The sequence below is a fragment of the Tauraco erythrolophus genome, chromosome 1 (genome assembly GCF_009769465.1).
Source record: "Tauraco erythrolophus isolate bTauEry1 chromosome 1, bTauEry1.pri, whole genome shotgun sequence".
NCBI classification, from domain to species: Eukaryota; Metazoa; Chordata; class Aves; order Musophagiformes; family Musophagidae; genus Tauraco; species Tauraco erythrolophus.
In genome coordinates, this window is record NC_141465.1 from 78,386,988 (window position 1) to 78,408,955 (window position 21,968).

The following is a 21,968-nucleotide window of genomic DNA, read 5'->3' on the forward strand; positions in this document are numbered from 1 at the left end:
ATCCTTCAAACTGTGTCTATGTCTTGGAGAGTATTTATTGATGTGAGCCAAAACGGTGATAGGGAATGAATTAATGAGTAAGCAGTATGGGGAATCAATGGTCTCGCCCTTGATCACACTCCAGTCCTTTCTTATTCAGTGATGTAAGTGGACCCATCAGTTCCATATTCAGACAATGACACAAATCCTTAGTAGTCCTCACCATTGCATGTGTGATGGCTAGCCTTTTTTGCCACAACAGCTGGAATTCTCTACCTTGCCTTTTCTTGCTGTGTCCTGAGTTCTCTTGAGTCTTTCCGCAGGGTAGTCTCATATGTTTTGGGTGTGGCAGGTAGTCACTGATCTCAGATACATGACCTTGTATCTGGTTCTATCAGAACGTGTTCTATCTAAATGGACTAAAATCAGAAGTGACTTAGATCACTCTCTTGGGCTGTCCTATTCTATAAAATATTTAGTATGCGACCAGTCTGTGCTACCTGCAAAACTCATACTGAATTCTACCAATAAAACCACTGAATGTTGCAAGACCTATCCCTGGCATACAGAGTCCTACAGGAAGATATGGTTATGTAAAGGACCACAGTTGTGCGGAAACATAACGTTTTGGTGGTGACTCCTTCTGTTTGCTGAGATGAGTCAGCCAGCTAGTAGGCCAGATACTTCTTTTGGAAGACAACAAGTGCCTATATATATTTAAAAATCTATCTCCATTCTTGATTTTTTTAATATAGGTTTCCTCCACATTTTACAGAGCAATATTTTAAAGCAGAACATTGAGTATTGTCACTTCAAATAACAGGGATGTGTTACTAAGCTATATTACTAAACTGACTGATTACCTCTGTGAAAAACCATAGCAGGGAGAGATGTTCTGTGTTGTCACCTGCAAACTGTTGCCTTCACGGCATCATTCTTGTGGGCTTTTTTGAAGTGGTCTGCACAAGATTTTTGCATTTTCTACAAGGTTGTCCTTGAACCATAAGTTCTGTATAAGGATTGTGACCATGGAAGTAACTCTATTGCTTAAAAGGCATCACACTGTTGCTGTACTTATTTTTAGAAATGGCTTCTAGTGAACATATCTTTTAATGTCAAATCAGCCTCTGTCAATAACTATTTTGGGTTGCTTCATTTCATATGCTTAATGTTGTGATTTTGGTTTCTTATCCGTGTCAACACCATTTTGTTTTACATAATCAAGCAGTATATTCAGAAATAATTTCATTTTATTTTTGATTTTGGCAGTCATCAATTGTCTACCTTAGCTTGGGAGAAAATTCTGTAAGCTTTTCACAAGCTCCCAGTACATTTATTTTCCTCACTCTTTATCTGATGACCCATGATATGCTCTTCAGTACTTTGATATAACTGGGCTAAATCTATTTTTTCAAAATCATAGAATCATAGAATCATAGAATGGTTAGGGCTGGAAGGGACCTTCAAAGGTCATCTAGTCCAACCCCCCTGCAAGGAACAGGGATATCTCCAACTAGATCAGGTTGCTCAGGGCCTCGTCCAACCTGGCCTTGAACGTCTCCAGGGATGGAGCATCCACCACCTCTCTGGGCAACCTGTTCCAGTGTTCTACCACTCTCATGGTAAAAAATTTTTTCCTAATATCCAACCTGAACCTACCTCCCTCTATTTTAAAACCGTTACCCCTTGTCCTATCATAACTGGCCCTCCTGAACAGCCTCTCCCCATCTTTCCTGTAGGCCCCCTTGAGGTACTGGAAGACCGCTATAAGGTCACCCCGGAGCCTCCTCTTCTCCAGGCTGAACAGCCCCAACTCTTTCAGCCTGTCCTCATAGGAAAGGTGCTCCAGCCCTCTTATCATCTTCGTGGCCCTCCTCTGGACCCTCTCCAACTGGTCCATGTCCTTCTTATGTTGGGGACTCCAGAACTGGACGCAGTACTCCAAGTGAGGTCTCACGAGGGCAGAGTAGAGGGGGAGAATCACCTCCCTCGACCTGCTGGCCACGCTCCTCTTGATGCAGCCCAGGACGCGGTTGGCCTTCTGGGCCGCAAGAGCACATTGCCGGCTCATATTGAGCTTCTCGTCCACCAGTACTCCCAAGTCCTTCTCCTCAGGGCTGCTGTCGATCCATTCACCACCCAGTCTGTATTTATGCCTGGGATTGCCACGACCCAGATGTAGGACCTTGCATTTGGCCTGGTTAAACTTCATGAGGTTGGTACGGGCCCACCTCTCCAGCCTGTCGAGGTCCCTCTGGATGGCATCCCTCCCTTCCAGCGTGTCGACGGCACCACACAGCTTGGTGTCATCGGCGAACTTGCTGAGGGTGCACTCCATGCCACTGTCCACGTCACCGACAAAGATGTTGAAGAGGGCCGGGCCCAACACGGACCCCTGAGGGACGCCACTCGTGACCGGTCTCCACTTGGACATTGAGCCGTTGACCACTACTCTCTGAGTGCGGCCATTGAGCCAATTCCTTATCCACCGAGTGGTCCATCCATCAAACCCATGACTCTCTAGTTTAGAGAGAAGAATGTCGTGCGGGACAGTGTCAAAAGCTTTGCACAAGTCCAAGTAGATGACATCCATTGGTCGACCCTTGTCCACCGATGTTGTCACCCCATCGTAAAAGGCCACCAAGTTGGTCAGGCACGATCTGCCTTTGGTGAAGCCATGTTGGCTGTCACCCACCACCTCCTTGCTCTCCATGTGCCTTAGCATGGTTCCCAGGAGAATCTGCTCCATGACCTTGCCAGGCACAGAGGTGAGGCTGACCGGTCTGTAGTTGCCCGGGTCCTCCTTGTTCCCCTTTTTAAAAATGGGGGTTATGTTCCCTCTCTTCCAGTCATCGGGGACCTCGCCAGACCGCCACGACTTCTCGAATACAATAGCCAGTGGCTTGGCAACTTCATCCGCCAGTTCCTTCAGGACCCGCGGATGGATCTCATCAGGTCCCACCAGATATCTGTCCCTCTGCAATTTTATTTTTCTAGTGACTCCTACACTATTCACACTAGAGACATCATTGCTGCCTTCTCCCCATTTCACTACATCCATGGACTAAGATCCCTGGATACTGCCTTCATCTACAGATGGCTGTTTTGTTGAGTTGTTTTGCTTACTTGTTTGGTCTTTTTTTTTTTTTAAGAAGAAGACACGGGACAGAAAAAGTGTCATTGAAGCATGAGAGATCCAACAGAGCACTTCTCCACACCTATATTCTTTGACCTAGCCTATTAGATTTTTCTTCAGTAAGTTAAGAGTACCAGTAACACTCCTGAACTCACTGTAAATTGATTATCCATACTGCTAAACTGTGAGATCAGTCCCCGGAACAGTTTTGGCATGGGCCAGCTCCACAGACCAATTTTCTGGCATGGTTCAGGAATTATTATAGGCTGGGCTCCATGTCCAAAACCAGTTTTCATGAGGCCACTAAGCTTGGGAAGATAAGAGGTTTAGCCCAAAAAATGAATGAGCCAGAGAGAACACTCTGAGAATCCAAGAGTGAGAGCCCCAGAAGAGCAAGAGCACTTCCTCTTCAGCTCTCATCTATATACTGGGCATGACACTGCATGATATGGAATACTTCATTGGTCAGTTTGGCCCTCAATCCTAGGTCTAAGTTGAAATCTTAAGGGGAGTCGTGGACCCTCTGTCCCAGTTATGCTCCCCCCTATCCTGTTGTACTCCTGCACACTGGCAAGAACACGGCAGCTGAAAAGTCCTTGAGACCTCAGTGCCAACTATAAACATCAGTGCGCTGTCAGCGTTCTTCTCATAACGAACCCCAGACTAAAACCAAAACACGGAGCTCTTCTAGCTGCTAAAAATAAAAACTAACTCTGTCCCAGCTGAAACCAGGACGTACATCATGGCAGTCAGAGACTCTCGAGCTAACCCCAGCCAAGCTTGTTACAGATTTAGGGCCTGGATGGCAGTGCCATGTTGAACCAGTTAGTCCTGTGGAGAGGCAGGTCGAGAGGTCCAAAACAGTGCTAAAATATCTTTATTACTTCTAGGACCCGAGCTGGCAGCTTCCCAGGGTGCAGCGCAATGCTGGGTGGCAGAGGTGCACCATCTCACTCAGAGCGGGCTTCTGAGTTTTCAGTCTGTGTTACTGCAGAGCACAGAGCTGACCCACGACATGTTTTATTTATGAAGTTCAAAACTGGAGGGAAAAGAACAGTGGTATCTCCCTGACCGATCAGAAACCATTAGACTTTTCATAAAGGGAGAGGAAAAATAAGAGAGACCTGAAATTGCTGGCAACTTGCCACTAGGTTACTCGTGGGCAGTAATAACAAGTAGACCCACAGGTATGTAACAGTGGCTGCAGGATGAAGTCTTGTCCTCCAAAGACTCTGCCTTCCTCACATGAAATCCTTAGGAGTCTGCCCCTCTTCTACACTGTGCAGCTTTTAGGCATATTTTCATTTTGATAAGGTGTCATGGAAATGAAGTGGAAATTAGCCAGTATCATTCATTCTTCTCACCTCTCCCCATTTCACAGTACAATGAACTGCGCAAACTCCCACGGCAGACAACTCTCCTGCTTGTTGTTCTTTGCTGCCTGGCAGTCATAAACCTCTTGATTAGCTGGTGGCCACAGGCATGCCGCGGTTCCCGGAGGGCAGCTCCCAACAGCCACCGTTTGCTAACATGCACCCTGAAGGATGGAGCCTGCCTCGCCTTCAGAAACCAGGGTCATGCTGGTGTGTCAAGACAAAAACTCCTGATGCAATTTTTATGAGTGAGTAAATCCTGGGATTCGTGCTCAGAGCCTGCGAGCACAGGGTGGTGTGGCTGAATACTGACAATGAGATGATACATGGCTTTGGCCTTAAGTGAGATTTATGGCTAGGGCTGTTCATGATGCAAAGAGTTTATCACTGTCACAAGAAAGAGAGAAAACAGGATGTGTTCATTTTAAACAGTTAATTGTAGAGGTTGTTCTCTATTGAATGGTGGTACTGACATGGGATGATCAAAATTTTCTTTCCTGGGTGCTCAAAATATCTCCGTTTCGACTGCGAAGTTTCAAGTCTGCAAGTCCAAAAAACTCAGCTATATGTATATGTGATATACCTATATGACACAAATATACAAATGAATGTATACTTTTATCACATGGAAACATTCAGATAAAGACATCTCAGATGCTCCAAACGTCTTTGGTTTAACACGACATCTTGCATAAAAATAATGCTCCAGCATAGCTGTGGTGCACCACAAATGAAAAGCTCATACTAATCCCTCAACAGTGATCTCCCAGACAACTTATTTCAGTTTTTATTAATATAGGTAGACATCAACTTAATTTTGCAGAGGGGGCAGACACTAAATATGTTTTTTCTTTGGAAAGAATTCCAAGAGATAACAGACTTTTTGACCTGCGATGAAGGCTATTTACCCACACTAGTTCACTTTTTACTCAGTTTAACGGGCAAATTACTCAATTTTTAGATAATGGTTTTGAACGAAAATGCGTTTAAGCCAGTTTGAAGGTAAATGTTTTGTGTGTGAAAAAATGTACTCGTATGGTAAAATGAAGCACTCACAGCTTTTCTATCTGTAGAGGAATGAGTACAGATGGCTTAATCTTAGTACTAGTCCTTTCACCTTGACACATCACTTATGCCATCTGTATAACAACAGCCAGGAAATCTAGATAAAGTCCTACTAACAAAGAAACATTAGCATTACTTTTCTCACATTTCATGACAGGTGGTGTAGAAAAGAAATGTTTTCATTTAAAATACTATTTGCAGCAGTTTCCTTTCACACAAATCGGCTAAGTTCCCTAAGTGAAAAAAAACTTGGATTTTATTTTAACCAGATTCATAATCCTTGAATAAATTACTGCTTTGTAACCAGTGTAAGAAATCAATCTAATTCTGTATCAACCAGCTGCTCATACACAGAGAGCTCCCTGTGCAAACACACCCCAGTGAAGTCAGAGGCTACTCGCAGCGTGAAATCCAGAAGTGTTGTGGGCTGGCAGCTGAGCACCCTCATGCTTCAGAGAAACAATAATAAGAAAATATTGTTGAATTTCTCGAGGTGTGTGGTGAATAATAGCACACGGTGCTTCTTTTCATGCGGGAATACGACAAGATTCAGAGCTGCCTTGCCCCAGCAGAGAGATAATTGCTATAATTCATTAGAGAGGCTCATTTCCATTTTTCATTACTGGAGCAAAACTTTATAAACTGTGTTGAAGAGAATGGGAGCTTTTGTTTCCTGAGGCTGCATATATAATCATTTTAACTCAAACAACCAGTTGAACGAGCTATACTGGTCATTACATTTCCTGTCTTCTTCCTGTCATTTTGTAGTTTAATTTCTTCATCGACTTGCTCCTAGTTTTTACATGCTCTTTCAGTTTCTCTGTCTTGAGGCATGCAGCAAGTAAACCCATTGGTGGTGATCAGTTAGCACAGTCTCTACAGACTCCTCTTTAGAATAGCCTAGCCAACATCTAACATCAATCCTACATCATTTATGTTTCAACTGTCCAAAGAGAACACTTTCACACCGGGAATGACTTTAAACTGTGTCTTGTTTTAAGATAAGCCTATTTATTTTCCCCATACCCTTGCCACATTCGCTGATGAAAGGCACTTACATCTAAACAAGTTTCGTTTCTTACAGATGCTTTGCTTGTCTTATTTTATTCTGCAGTGCAACTGCTGGTGAAGCTGAATTTATAACTCAGCCACCGTATGCATAGCTACAGCCTGTGATGGAAAAAGCAAAGGGTTAGAACTCCACTGCAAGTTCAAAAGGAAGGCGAAGCTATGTCAAAAGTGTTACAAAACGACAAAAAAAAAAAAAAAAAAAAAAAGAGGAGACCACAGATTACATCATTAAAATCCAGGAGAACTTTACCATTGTGACTTTAATTTCTTTAAGATTTGGCTTGCAATATGCAAGCAGACAAGGTGACAGCTGTTATTCAAACAGAAGAACTGGAAAGGTGAAAAGCTCCACAGCAATCAGTAGACTGCTCTCAGAGCAATCCTTCTGCAAGTTTGTCTCTTAACTGGGAGTGACACTCCCCAGGACTCTTGCCTGGACTATGCAGACCTACAGATGTGTCCCAGCTTCTGCAGTGTTATGCATCAAAGCAAGGAGATACCCAGCCATGATTTTTTTTTTTTTTTTTTAAAGCTGCACTTCAGAATGCAGTTCAGAACCGCCCCAGAACTGGAGTACTTCATTTTTCTGAACCGTCAAAATCTGTAAAATACAGCTGCAATTCTGCTTCGACCTGAGATAGTAGACTAGGTCAGAAACTTACTGTACTTCATTTATTTGCTTATTTCTGTTTCTAGTCCTGACCAAAACCAGATAAAGAAGAAACATACAACAATCATCTGCATTATTTATATATCCTGCCTGCTTTTCAAAGGAAATATGATATGATGGCCAAGGGTTGAGGTGGTCAGGATCTGAATTAATTTCTGACTCAAGTTCTTGGTGCAAAAGCTACGTGTTTGTACAGTTCTTAGATTAATAAATCCTTCATCTTGTCAGGAACCCTAAAAAGGACTGTATCTATAAAAATAAGTAAGAAAAACTCCTATGGTTTTTTCAACACACAAAATGTTAGATTTCAATCAGGTGTGGGAGAAAAGATAGAGCCACTTTTTATTTTATCTGAACTGGCTTACCCATCCTCCTTTTATGTTGACATGCTGCTTGGGTTCAATTATTTTCAGAAGATATAACTTGCCTCATATTATCCCACAGATGGCTTCCAGCCTTTTAAGAAATGTACTATGCAAGCCAAATCTCTGCTATGTTTACACTTCCTTTCAAGGTGGTTTTAGCAATTTTATCTAATTTTATTTTCCTACTTAGGAAAACCTCGCAAAATATCAAAAGAAAAATGTGCAGATGAGTGCTCTTCATGGAAACTGGAGGGATGCTTGGTACCTTCCCAAGCCAGGCTAACCTTGGGCTTTCTGATTAGTTTGTTGAAATTCAAATTCATTTGATGCCCGTGGATCCTTTCAGGATTAGTACCTCTTCTGATGAAGAGCAAAGTTAGCTCAAGGTGTCTTGTATGATGCACCCCAAAGGCTAAAAGCTGGTGATGTTGTCGACGAAAATGACCTCTTGGCTTTCTGTATTCAGAAGTGGACTACCCAAGGTTCATGATTTTGGCCTCCATCTCCTGAATTTGCAGCACAGAGTAGCAGCTTGCCTCCATGCTGGCAGCCAGAACAGTGTGCTCCACGCTCAAATCTGAAGGATATCTTTACCTGGCCGCAACGCTACGCTACTGTCCCTTACCACATACGCCAGTAGGCATAGGGCACTAGGTGCCTGCTCACACTGGCCGTATCGTCATGGCCTTTCACACCCAAAGCCTACAGGTAAACTAAAATCTGTTCATAGAGGAAAAAGTAAAAACTTTACTACTTTGCCTCTTTGGCTGCTGGGGATAGAAGGAGACAAGAACGCGCTTTGTGTTCCCAAGCAAAGGCCTCCAGAGATTTGATGTTCCCGAAATATAGCCAATTCCCAGAACCGAAATGCCTGACCATGTTGAACCGCGCTGCCTGCATATTCACTACATGGGGAAACCGGTTCAGGCATCTCTGTACTGTTCCCCTCCTCCCTGTGTTCCAGGTCACCCTCGGTGGAAAATCCAGTGTTTTTCTCTGTACCACTTTCTTGGCGGCCGTCATACTCCATGAAATATGCTTTTTGCTAGTCTAGCATGGATCCCCACATTGGCCCATGAAATTCATGTTGCCTTTCTCCACAAATCACCACCCAGCCATAGACAGGTACTGTAAAAGAAAATGAATGTAGGTTCCTGGAGATTATAAATGATGGCATACGAAAGAGAATTAGGACAATTCGATTTTCTTACACTGGGCTGACCCCCATAGGACTGAGTGGAGAAGAAAAATTGCTTTGACTAAGCAAATATGATATGGTAGTCACATAAGGAATGGAGCAAACCATATGGAATATCAGAATCTTATTTAAATAAACATACTGTCTAAAGCAGAATAACATTTAAATTTTAGCAATAAAAATTTAAAACACTCCTTACTCTGCCTCATCTCCCCATTTGCCTCTGTAATTCTTTTATACCAACATATTATGCCTATGGTTTCTGGCTGACAGACCCTTTCCCTATTTACCTCTAGCTGAACTTCAATCTGACTTTTAACAGCTGCCTAAAGATCCATAGTTGGGATTCTTTGCTCCGTCTGGTTTCTGATAACAGGCAAAGCTTGATTAACTTATCCTGATAAGTTACTATGGCAACTTCCACCAGTGCAGCGAGAATGAAGCATTCACCGGTATGTTCTTATCAGTACCCATTTCCCCTGACTGTACTATTTAATCCATTAAAATTAAATGGTGAATTCTGCAAATGAAGGCTGAGCCTTGGACTCCTTGCTGGAAGTTTGACATTAGCCTGGATTATAGCATGAGTATTGCTTTCCTTTTTAGAAAACAATTCAGCGAGCTGACAGCTAGCGGAGTAAGGTCTCAAAACCAGATAACATTGCATTCAGAAGTGCAATAAATCCTAAAGAGAACCTTAATGTTGTTAATCCTGTTATTTGTCACTATTAATAGTGAAAAATGACTAAACATGCCTGGGTGGTTTAGGGCATGGCTACCTGAAAAAGGGCAAAGCAAATTCTGATTTTCTAAAGTCAGACACTCCAGTGCTCCAAATAGGGAAAAAATAGGTAGATGTGGGTCTAAACCGAGCTGTGTGGTCAACATGCAGCAGCTGAGCCCTTCCTGTAAGCCCAGTAAGTTCGCTTGCATTTACTGGAGAGCTTCCAGAGTGCAGAGTATAGCTCATATCCCAGAGTGAGAGGGCAGCCTTGGTCATTTGGCCCAGGAGATCAGAGTTAAATCTTTAGGTGGTTATAAGACACAGAAACATCTTGGTCACATCTTCTTTCTTACAACAACGCCCTTCTAATCTCTATTTTCTCTCTGATAAAGTGAATGGTTGAGAGAGGCAAGAGAATGTTTTAGCATGGGCATGAGTGGCCTTGAAGTGATTATGGTGCCTTTGCCATGGGGAGACATTAAGGAACAAATGACATTGAAGAATATGTCCCTATATATCATTAACTATTTTCTAGATTTCTGAAAGAGTGTTTGCCAGCCATGTTATTTCACATTTTAGCACAGAAATAAATCAGCGCTACAACCTGTGGGAAATAGGATTTTTTAAAAGTGCTTCCACAACTAGCTTGAGAATTCCAGGGGTTTTGTCCCAGGACATTACCAAGTCAATTTGAAGCAGGTCACGTTCCTGAGTGAGCTGCTGCACATTTCACAGGCAGTATTTTTTCCTCCAATCCATCCCTCTCCTATCATTCTATATCCAGCTGATTTCACGATAAAAGAGATTTTTAAGGGACTCAGTTTTGCCACACTGATTTTTGTCAAGCACAGGGTGACTTGGTGAAAAATGTGATGAAGCTTGGCCTCTCTCTGCAGGCAGAGAGGAGCTGAGTTCACTGTTTTCCATCTAATCACAAAGGTCTTTACCTGGGTGAAATCTAGCTGGCCTGGGAATAAGGAGCTGGGTGGGATTGAGAGAGGAGCTGTCCTCTTTTCTTTCCCAACAATGTGGGCATTGTAATCTGGGAGAAATGGGTTTCAGATAAAAACAGCCATGGTTTTCCAGTCCCACCACTACTTGTGAAAGTGCTCTGTACCTCATGAAGAGGAGGGTATTGAGAGTCTCTGGGAGTTCTGTACCCTGGACAGCATTGCTTCTCTACTGCAATGGATTTAAACTGAAAGAGGGCAGATTTAGATTAGATATAAGGAATAAATTCTTCCTTCTGAGGGTGGTAAAGCGCTGGAACAGGTTGCCTAGAGAAGCTGTGGATGCCACATCCCTGGAGATGTTCAAGGCCAGGTTGGATGGAGCTTTGAGAAACCTGATCTAGAGGAAGATGTCCCTGCCTATGGCAGGAGGATTGGAACTAGATGATCTTTAAGGTCTCTTCCAACTCAAACCATTCTATGATTCTATGATTCTGTGATTCGATGATACTCTGCACTTGGAGGTGTAATCTGGACTGAATTGCCCGAGCGTAAGTGACAAGCAGAAGACTATGTCAACTTTCTCCTCTTTCTCTTGTAAGGCAAACAGGTTACCAATTCAGACTTTGTTAACTTGGGTATTATGAAGATCACGCTTTACAGAAATGGTTGATTAATTCTTCTGGATCACTCTGTTCCCATAGCGCAAATGGATGGTTAGAAAATCATATAGAGACAATGAGCAATGACTGGGAACCCTGCATCTTTTACTTCAGAAGAAAAGAACACCTGAAAGCAAGATCTCATTAAGGTGTTCAAGACAGGAACATATTTTTAATACATGTTCAATGCCTAGCACAGGGTGACCTCTTGTTGCCAAAACAAATGAAGTAGAAATACCATGAAGGTATATGATAGTAATTTCACAGTCTATCCAGGTTTGTAGACTGTGAGCTACATGAGACAGAGTCTGAGAAAGAAATTCATCTCACAGGATGTCAGTGTCCGTGTTCCGAGCTGTGAAGTCTTCTTCTGCAGTCAATGGTGAGAAACAGGAACTGAAGAGTGGGAGTGCACCTTAATCCAAGAGATTTTTAAAGTAGTTCAGAACAAACGTGCCCTGAAAGCGCATATTTCTCTCAACTGACAGTAAAGGATACATTATTTGGCTAGCTCAAGGGTTATAACTCCATCTGGTCAACTGGATGTCTTCTGAATGAATGAATAACAGCTGAAAGGATTTTTACATATATATTATTCCTAAGATTGTAAACATTCTCTGATTTTTAAGCCCATTAACATTCATTGTGAGATCATGGAAAAGGAATTTTCTTTCAGGTTCAGTTATTATACAGTGATCTTTTTTCTATAAGTGATTGCTGCTTTTTTCAGCAAAAGAAATGTGTTTCTCAAATTCCTGTTATTTCTGCATATATATCACACTTCTAATATATGAGCATTGTAGGTACATTATATTAAAAAAGGCAATGCACTTCAAGCAATTAGCTTTTTACTTCAGTCGCTGTAGCAGTTACTTAGGTAACAGTTATTATTATGTACTGGAAATTTTTATGGACTTAAATGTTTAAGGAGAAAAACAACTTTAATTCCAGTCTATTTTCATTTGGGTTCCTATATAGTACTTATGCTGTCCAAATATACAATGGGAAAGCAAAATTCCTAGCACTTTAAAGCAAAGGCAATTATTCTAGGGACTGTTAAGAGCTGGTTTTGTATCAGCAATGTGGTTTGCTTCCACACAATTCAATAGCAATGATGTCAGTTGTCCATCAGGCTCTGGCAGGGAGTTAGTCTTGCCTGAATTTAAAAGTTCTCAGTGCAGATGTTGACATGTGAGCTAGGTGTCAAAGAACCCCATTACAGACAGTGGAGACCTGGAGTGGGATTCAGCTGCCTGCACATAGGTATCCACTGCCTTTGGAGGCTTTCCCTCTCTTCTACATGCCAGTACAGGTCTCCAGTAGGTCCTGCACCATACCTGAGATCCTCCTGTGAAGGCCCTAGATGCCTCTCTCTGTACAGGATATGTCCTCTAAGTCAGTGGACTCAGGTGGCCAGCTGCCTCATTTTGGTCTAGTTTAGGAACTTATGAGTAGCTCCTATATCCCTTATGCAATATAGAAATAAATGAATCAAATGCCATTTTGGAGTCCTCTGGAGCATCCAGAAGACTGAGGAGCTTCTGTAAGGCCCTTATCATATCTATTAGCTCCTTGCAGATGCCTATATATTTCAGAGCATCTCACTTAGCATGAGACATTTGTGCTTCAGCAAGTGAATTCTGCCTATTATTGATCACCTTGACTAGCTTTCCATTGCTACCATGGGAGATTAACAAACTCAGCTCCACAGAGCACCTGTATTATAGACATTGAATAAGACACAGTGAATTCCATTTCTCATGTACCAGAAATTACAGGTATATGACATACATTCAGTGCAGAAGCAGCAAAACCCAAGAAAACCAACAAAGACATATACACGGTAGTCATTTATGATTGCTGCCACCAGACTGCAAAGCCACTAGAACATGGTGAACTTGTGAGCATCTACTCAGTGCCCAGTGAGTACATCTAAGTCGTAAATTCTAATAGCCTCAGTCATGTTCACTTCGGTAAGGCTATTTGTGGAGAAGTCAGGTATTGACTGCTCAGCAGGGGTTAACCTAACTCAGCTCCAGCCCTCTGTTAGCTAAATATCTTGTCAAGCCTAAAGTTCTTCATAGCTGACAAAGAAACACTGGCAATTCCAGGGAGCTATTCATGCAATCTCTGGCAGATGTCTACATTAGACTGGGCATTTTGCTCTGAAAATGCCTGTTTCCTTAACCAGCTATGCAATAATTCCATACTACTAAGTCCTAATCCTGTAGTCGGAGTTCTCTATTACTGTACCACAGTACATGCTAGTGTCCAGAGTGGGATCTGCTGAAGCATCTTGCAGGTATTCTCCTATTTTCCATGGTGACTAAGTATCTGGAGTGGTAATATGGGAGCTATGCATTTTATCCTAATGTGAAACTGTGATGCTGCTAGGGCCCACATCCAGACCTAGGATCTGAAAAGTGTTGCTGGTTCTGCTGACAGATACAAAACCTTAGACTTGTCCTTAGTTGATGATGCATAAAATTAGATATAATGAACACTTTCCTTCCCTCTTCCCTAGTATTATTAAACGTCTTGGCTTTCCCGTCAATGAATATCTGTAACTAGCCACTCGAGCTTTGCTGTTTACAGGCAGATGCATTATAGAAGCATCCCATCTTGCTATCCCAACAATCTAGACTGATACATTGATATGATTGGGAGATGGGAGATAAAAGCAGGAGGAAAATGTAAGAAAACATTCCTAATGTAAAGTGTTTGGTTTTGACTAAAGAAAGTTCACAAAAGGGTCACTATTTGTATGAAGGTAAACCTTTTTAATCCTTGTATTTTACCTCCTCTCTAACCGCTAGTAATACACATAAAATTCCATAAAGTGTCAATTTCTGTCTATTACAACCAAAGAAAAACATATGAGATCTTTGGCTTGGGAAATCAGTTTTCAGACTGCTGTAACCTACTATTTGTTATAAGTGGAGTAGGGCGTTGCACACTCCTGTTATGAGTTCACAATATTTCTGTGTGCTGCAGTCTAGTGAAATAAAAACAGCTGCAAAAGGCTGGAGGAAACTAACTGCTAGTAAAATATAAGACACATTTTTATTTGGAGAGTGAGAATCACTATTTGCAATTAATTCAGTAATTACCAAATCTTTAATTTCTCTGTTGGTATCCACACTTGTGCACAACCAACTTTGTTGCTGAAAAGGCATTTTATGCTCATTTGCACAAAAGGACCCTCTAATTCTGAAGTTGTAAATGAACTGATGATATATTACAAAATCCATTTTTTACGGAAACTTAGAACTTGTTGGTTGTACTCATATTAACAATGCAAGAATTCATCACAGTATAACACCTTTCAGGCAGGTAGTTGGTCATCATTGTTACTGTCATGTTACTTGGAAGCATCTAAATGAGGATGGTTTATGCATTACAAGTGAGGACACAAGCCCTGCTACCGATTTTTAAATCGTATTTTTTCTTTTAATACCATGTCAAAGTGCTAAAGTGCAGAGGATGTTTATATAGTCACTATCTTTCTTTAACAGTAACAAGAACATTAAGAATTCACTTTTCCTTCTGCACAGATTCATGCACAGACACATGAAGCGAAATGAAATGTGATCTATCTTTCAGCTGAAAGAGCAGTGTTTCCTGCTTAGATTCATTTTCCAGAGGCTGATAATACAAACTTTCTGTATATTGGAAAAAAAACAAACCCTAGTCTTTATTGAGTAGAGGCTAAAACATCAAACGGAAGGAAGTGGATTTTAATCTAGATTTATAAGGGGGAATTGCCATTGAATAAAACTTGTGCAGCCTCTGAATGAACTGTTTTTTTTGCACAGTAGCCATCTTTCTAGGTACCTGATGATACCATGACGATGAGTATGACTAAAAGTATGATTGGAACTATCTATCAATATATTTTATAGACCAAAATCTTCTTTGTGTGCGTTTGATTCATAGAGCCTAACTCCGAAGCCCAGCATTACGGTTACATTTAGACATCTACAAATTGGATATCTGAGCTAATCATCCAGATTCTCTTCATTCTCAGTGAGGAGAAATGGGCAAGTCAGAAGGTAATTCAGATTCTTGTAATCTCCAAATGAATATCTTAAACAAGGTCTGGAGATGCTTAATTCTCTCCATTGATTAGTAAAGGAATGAGGTGATAGCTCTGACTTTGATAGCAACATTAGAAACATGAAAATCTAAGGCAAATAAATCCCACTTCATATTAGTCTGGTTTGATACGGCACGGATGTGCAAACTTTAGCCTATATATCTTGCTTTTCTTTGCTCTAATAGACAAGCCCAGGAATCACATCTGAAGATCTACCAGCATGCCATTTCCTCTTTTTACTGTTTGCAGACAAGTCTAGGAATCAGGAGTGGATTTTGCCTACAGGTTTTGTATTCCCCATCTCTGTAACAGGGATACATAACACCATTCATTCCCCTAAGACTTTCCTGGAAATGAAATGATGACTCTCAGTGGGTCTTCACACCCATCAGGTAAAAGAAGTTCAACTAGTACTAACAAGTACATTTTCAGAAGATGTTCAAGCAGGCACTGTGTTCAATGAGACAGGTAACACATCACTCTTTAGGCAAGGCAGACACTGCATGGTAATCAAGACTGTGCATTTTTTTTTGACAACTAATTAAGGCAGAGAACTGTCTTTCCTGTTATTCTTGGAAGACGGTTTTTCCTTGCTCGTACTAAGCAGAGTTCGAACAGCAGGCAGACCCATTCCACCTGAAGACAGAGGCAACCACTGTAACAAAGCTCTTAGTAACTGCTTCACGTGCATTAGGAATGCAATGCATCAGATACAGCAGCATGCAGAACCGTTTGGCAGGGGGACGGAATAATACAGCTGTTTTTAAAAACAGGACTCTGGCAGGTCTCCCAGGAGGGTTCTGACAGCCACCATCATTCATCTGCCTTTGCCACCTGAAACTGGTATTAACCATGAGGGGAAAAGTGATCGCACAGACTTAAACTTACTTAGATATTGTGACATAGAAACTGAGCATAAACAAAACCTGACACTAAACAAACACCTATTTTTGGAGAACCAAGCCAATCCTAAACCTGACACCAAATGACCACGACAAATGTTGTAAAACACATTTATTCATTGCGCGTATTGTATCCTGTAGACAGCTAAGAAGAAACAAGACTCTGTTTAAACACACAAACCCTAAAACTGGAGGAGCAGTACACCTTATGTTTTAGAGGAGTTATCTACTGATTATCATCACACAGGTGATAAAAGGCAGGTCCAACAGCACAGCATCTAAGGATTGCAGGGGGAGTAGCCTGTGGGAAGTCAGAAGGCTTCTAAAACACCTGCGTGAGCCTGTCATCTTCACTCTTAAGCGTGTGACCAAAAACCTCCTGAGCTGTGAAGTCTTTTACAGGCTCACTGTTTGTACCTTTCCCTACGGCCTCTGTACTCAGAAGGTGTTAAAAAAATTAATCTCAGTATTTTAAACTCTCTAAGATTTATAGCTACTGGATTTTATTCTAGGGCCTCTGAGAAATAAAACGTTGAGAATAAACATCCTGTCTCAGGAAGATTGTGCTATCACTGCATATATTTAACATTTCCAGACTCTGGACTAAATGGATTTTAACAAAACTGAAACATAAACTCCACTTTCAGGAGTGCCCCAGAGGATTCCCTGGGCAATACAGGTCAGTGTCTTCATAGTATACTGTCCTGTTCATTTTAGTCTTCTATAGCTAATATGCAAAGCAGATTCATTTTTTAAAAATCGTATTTTCTGCTTCATGTAGTTTTGGAGTACTGGGAAGGAATTGTTCACAACAGATTTGTTCGATTACTATTGCATTTTTTTATTGTAACAAAAATCATTACACAATGGAATAAAAAAAAATTTAAAAATGTGACTGAATGGATGCTTAAAATACATCCCACTCCATTCCTAAAAAAATGTTTCAAGGTCTTTTGCTTATGGAAATTGAGACTTTATTTACTTTTATTTTAAGGAAAGCAGGAGGGAAGATAAAATTTCCCATAAAGTGTGACACAATATATTCCCCTCCCCAGGGTAAAGAGCACATAAGGTTTTCTTTTGCAGACTGGGTGCATGTTCATCCACTTATCTATGCAGCCACTATGCTGTACTTGGATGTAAATCACTCGCAAAACGCCACGGCCAATTTCTCAGTTGCCTGTCTCCATAGTATGCATGTGCATTATGTATTATATGGTTAATAGTGCATCAGCTCCCTTGTGGAAAATCAAGAAAGCTTCCATGTCTTCCTGAAAGAAAATGTGGAATTATTTTATACACGTCCAGCCAGGTCAGGCTGTAGTGTGTTCTCGGGAGAAACTCCAGCTGAATTAAGGCAGCGCTGTGCTGTACGGGGATGCGGTGGATACAGAGGTACTTGAGGCAGCTCAAACGCAGAGAGTAGTATGGCTATAACAGCATGGTGCTCTCTGTAGACTAATTAGTCCTGCTAAGAAGCAGGATATAATAGTCCAAGCTAAATGCTTTGAGGCACTTCACAAGTAAGGCGATGCATGCCTGCTTGGTGCTGTGTTCCTGCCTGCCCCTGGGGCTATGCTGAACCCTGCGGAGGAGACCTTCTGTCTGAAACCAGGGACCTCTAACATTCACAAAAACTTATGAAACTGGAAATTATAAAGGAATCTACTTTATCAAACTCCCACAGAGAAGCTCAATGATTTGTCCAATATGGGACAGTGAGGCCAGATCAATTCCGGAGAGAGAGCCCAGGAAGGCCTGGGAGCTTCTTTCCATTGCTCCACTGCTATCTCAAGGCATGGGACTCAGAGCTGAATGTCTACATTGCTGCACATGCACACCTGGGGTCGGAGACCATGGGGATGCTTACGCCAGCTTTTAGCTCACTGAGGGAATACATATGATCCTTTCTAGGGGTGAGGCATCATCCTTGAATGGGAGAAAAATACCAGAAGGAACCAGAAGCTCTGGGCACTGAGCACAATAAAATCAGCCAGAACACAAAACTACAGAAAGAACTGCTAGCATTTTAGCCTATAAGACACACACAAGGTAAAGATGGTGAAGATGAAACTTAAAGAAGTGTTTTGCCCAGCATTGTACAAAGACAAATGGGAATGAAGATGAAGAATAAGAATACCAAAGCTTACACCATGTTGCATTGTCCTCCAGATAGTCCTCTGGGAAGCAAGAGGGAAACAGATTCAGGGAACAGAAAAACAAAACAAAACAAAACAAAATAAACCATAGGTTATACCAAACAGGCAACCACAGAGAAGATAATGAGTCTTTATAAGCAGTTAATTTTAAATGAGAAATTTTAGACCATGCTCTACAGAAGCAGCTGAGCTCAGTGGTTAAAATTATTCAATTTCTGACAGTATTTGTCTTACTGAACTTTAGGTGTAATTGCTAGATCCCTAGACTAAGGTCATCACTTGTTGGCACTTTGTAGTAGAGGGACATGGAATGATTTCTCTGAACTGTTTAAATGCATACTTTAGGATGAGTTGAATCGTGCTTTAAAATGTTTGATCTCAATTCAGTTGCCTATGTTTAGACAACAGAATAAAGACCTTTATTTCTCTCTGTTAACAGTAAAAACTAGTAATCTAGATTTCAAATCTGGATAACTGGTTATAGGTGTCTACATTGTAGATCTCTATATTGAATCAGGAAAGTCCTCACTTTTGGTTCTGTTACAGTTAGTAGAGAAATACGGTGGAATCCAGTTACCGAAATATAGGCATAGCAACTGAATTTAGTAGCTCTGAGGTATTTCATCTTGCTTCCAGCCACGTCTTCTGTAAATTTGCTTTCACATTTGGACGTCTTGATGGCCATAAGCATCTCAAATAGCATTAGGTGACTATGTTTAGGCAGCTGAATTCCACCCAGAGGGACCTGCAGATAACAGCTGGGGCTCAGTTTTGTTCTCCAAATTGAATGCCACATAGTAGGCATCCTCTAGGGTGTTCTACCTGGTCTTCAACTGCCAGTCCAGGAGGACACGAGTATCTCAAATTATTGTTCTATCTGCCAGCTCAATTAGATGCCTTAGATACTCTGAGGCATCTCAGTGTTGCATGTCTACATATGGATATCTCAGTTGAGCCGTTCATTTCCTAATTGGTGAGAGGTGTCTGTGACAGATGGGGTGAATCACTCTCCAGAGCTGTATGTCTCTCTCCATTGACTTCAGAAAAAGCCTGACTTTTAGGCCCTGTGCTGTGAAGATGTTGAATTGCCTGAGCATAGGTATCTTGAATTGCTTGAGATGTTGCAGTGTATTCTCCAGAAGTATATTGGTTTCCTCTAGTCCTGTGCCATATCTGCTGGTCCCATGTTTCAGATACTTGGGGATGTCTCAGATGATGCTTTACATCCGTGCTTAGACAACTCTCTCAAGCTCTACATATCTTTCTAAATACATCAGATGCATTTTAAACCAATTATACCCTTGGTTTTGGGAATTATTTTTTTTTTCACATTTCTCACAATTTATTTTCATCTACATCTTTTTTTTGTTAAGCCTTACTGGTTACAACCATGATGATAACACAGGGAAAACACTTTCCCTCCTCTTAGAAGGGAATAGCTGGATTAATTGCACAAGTTTGGGTAAGGATGAAGGAGCACTTTCTCAGATGGGTTCAGTACCCAGTGATATCAACATAGGCTTTTTATGAGGGCTACTTTGTGCAACATACCTGATAAAATATGCTCAACTGAATTAAGTTTATAAATGAGGATATGAGCAGGATTAAAAATAATTGGTTCAGATATGCTACATGTTTGTATAAGATTGAGATGCAGAGGAAATGTTTTCTAAACATGGTATCTCCTGAGGACATATTGTCAAAGACAGATGAAAGCAGAATTGTTTGTCACTTCTTTTGAGGTTTACATAGCTAAATGTCTGGACTTTGCAATGACAGTTTAAAGTTAAATGGTCTGACTGTTTTATGAATACAAGCTCCAGAATAGGCTTCTAAAAGCATTAATGTAACACTGAACAGTCAGCTGACTCACAAGATTTGTTTCTTATATCTATAATAATCAAAAGGGATTTTAACTGTTTGACAGTACTATCAAAATGCTAATATTGCTGTACATTTGTATTAGGAAAGTAATAGACGATGATCAGTGTGCAGACTGGAAAACTGCTGTAAGTGGGATTCTCCTTACATCCTGTTAGCAATGCTAGGGTTAGGAGGATCTAAATGAAGCTGGTCCTCCAGGCTCTGTCTGTAGTTAATGAAGAGAGATACGTGATTCAGGGAATGATTCAGCACATTAAATACTAAGGATCTAAGTAGGCAGGTTGAATGGTGTTCCTACGAGGCAGGAGTGCAGCGTTTATATCCTCCTGGATAAAATTACTCATGTTGGTGTGAGATGCAGGCAGTGACCTTTCCCAAGTGCTGCTAAGGGATTACAGCTCTGAAACAAGGCCTTCTGCTCTAATCCACATAAACAGTCTTTTCTCGTTCCAGCTGAGGTCAGTGGCTATCTCTAACTTGAGGGATTGTTGGTCTCAGCCCTAAAGGAGATAACACATGCATCACTGCTGTTTGGAAATGGATTTGATACCAATACTCATCACTAACAGACCATAATATCACCAGCAATAAAAATAAACAGGTAGTTGGCGTGAACACCTTTTAAAGCAATAGAAGCGATGCTGAGCTCTTTGTTTTTTCTGAAATAATGAATGAACAAACCTAGCTAAATCATCCGGAGACAAGTTCCCCTTTGAAAGCCTACAAGTTATGAGGAGCTATAAAGGATTATCTGCATTGATGATTTTCATTAGTTACAGCCTTTAAAGGCTGGCAGCATATGACACATCTCTGCTTTATTCAGGATGTGCTCAGTATTTTGGAAGCTTGTAGTTTAGAAAGGATATGAATGTGTTTAGAAGTATTCTCCTTATGTCAATATGGAACGTCTCTTAAATCTGTCTTTTTCATCGCAAAAATGCTTGAACTGCTCTTCCAACATAAGAGTAATCCAAGCTGAACTGTGCTACCAGCCTTCTTTTTTATGATCTTTCTCTCATTTCCTCTCTTTGCAACCTTTAGCTTTGATGGAGCATGATTGAAAGCTACAGGCTTTGGTGGCTTTCACTTCACCTTGGCCAATTCTAGATTAAGATCCAGGCCTCTGCACTGAGCAATACACAAGGGCTGGTTCTCTGAATCTAACGTGAAGGAGTAAAATTAAGATCCTGTCAAATATGAATTGAGTATTGCCAGCCAGATTTTTAGCCTAAGATGCTATGCTAAGTTATGATCCTGCTGTGGTGGAAAAACCTAAGTCTACAGTGGAAGCAAACATCTTCTCTTCTACTTCTTTTAGGATAACCAGGCTACACTATTTCCAGAAGAGCAGAGAACTAACAAACATTGCTTTTTGCTGCAGGGCAATCCCGTGTCTTGACTAGAAATGCCATTTTATTTTCCAGCTAAATTACCATAAAGATTAACAGAATACAATAGATAGATAGAATATAGCATAGATAGAGGTGATTGGAAAGACTTGGCACTGTGAAATACTACTGTGATCATCAAAGGAATTTGCTGAATGATGGTGTCAAGAAGATACCCAGGTCCTTATCTGAATTAGCATATTTGAGTTCCTGCTCAGTGATTTAAGCTGCGTATCGGAGAAATCTCTGGACATTTTGGGCTTGTTATCAGAACCATAGCAAGACATTTTGATGCCCCGCTGCAGCCACCCAGCAGAAGTGCAGCTCACCAAAACCTCATACCTCC

The 21,968-nt window shown here is 41.2% G+C and overlaps 1 protein-coding gene across 2 annotated transcripts in view; it reads right to left on the minus strand.

Annotated features, from left to right (window-relative positions):
• Positions 1–21,968, minus strand: part of GPC6 (glypican 6) — an 800,550-nt gene that overhangs the window by 44,006 nt on the left and 734,576 nt on the right. Inside the window, exon 7 of one of the 2 annotated variants that reach the window (XM_086611383.1) lies at positions 18,342–18,371. The exons of the other annotated variant lie outside the window; for it this stretch is intronic. Coding sequence (XP_086467509.1) covers positions 18,342–18,371 — 30 coding nt within the window. The remainder of the gene's footprint in view (positions 1–18,341; positions 18,372–21,968) is intronic. 2 annotated transcript variants of the gene reach the window in all.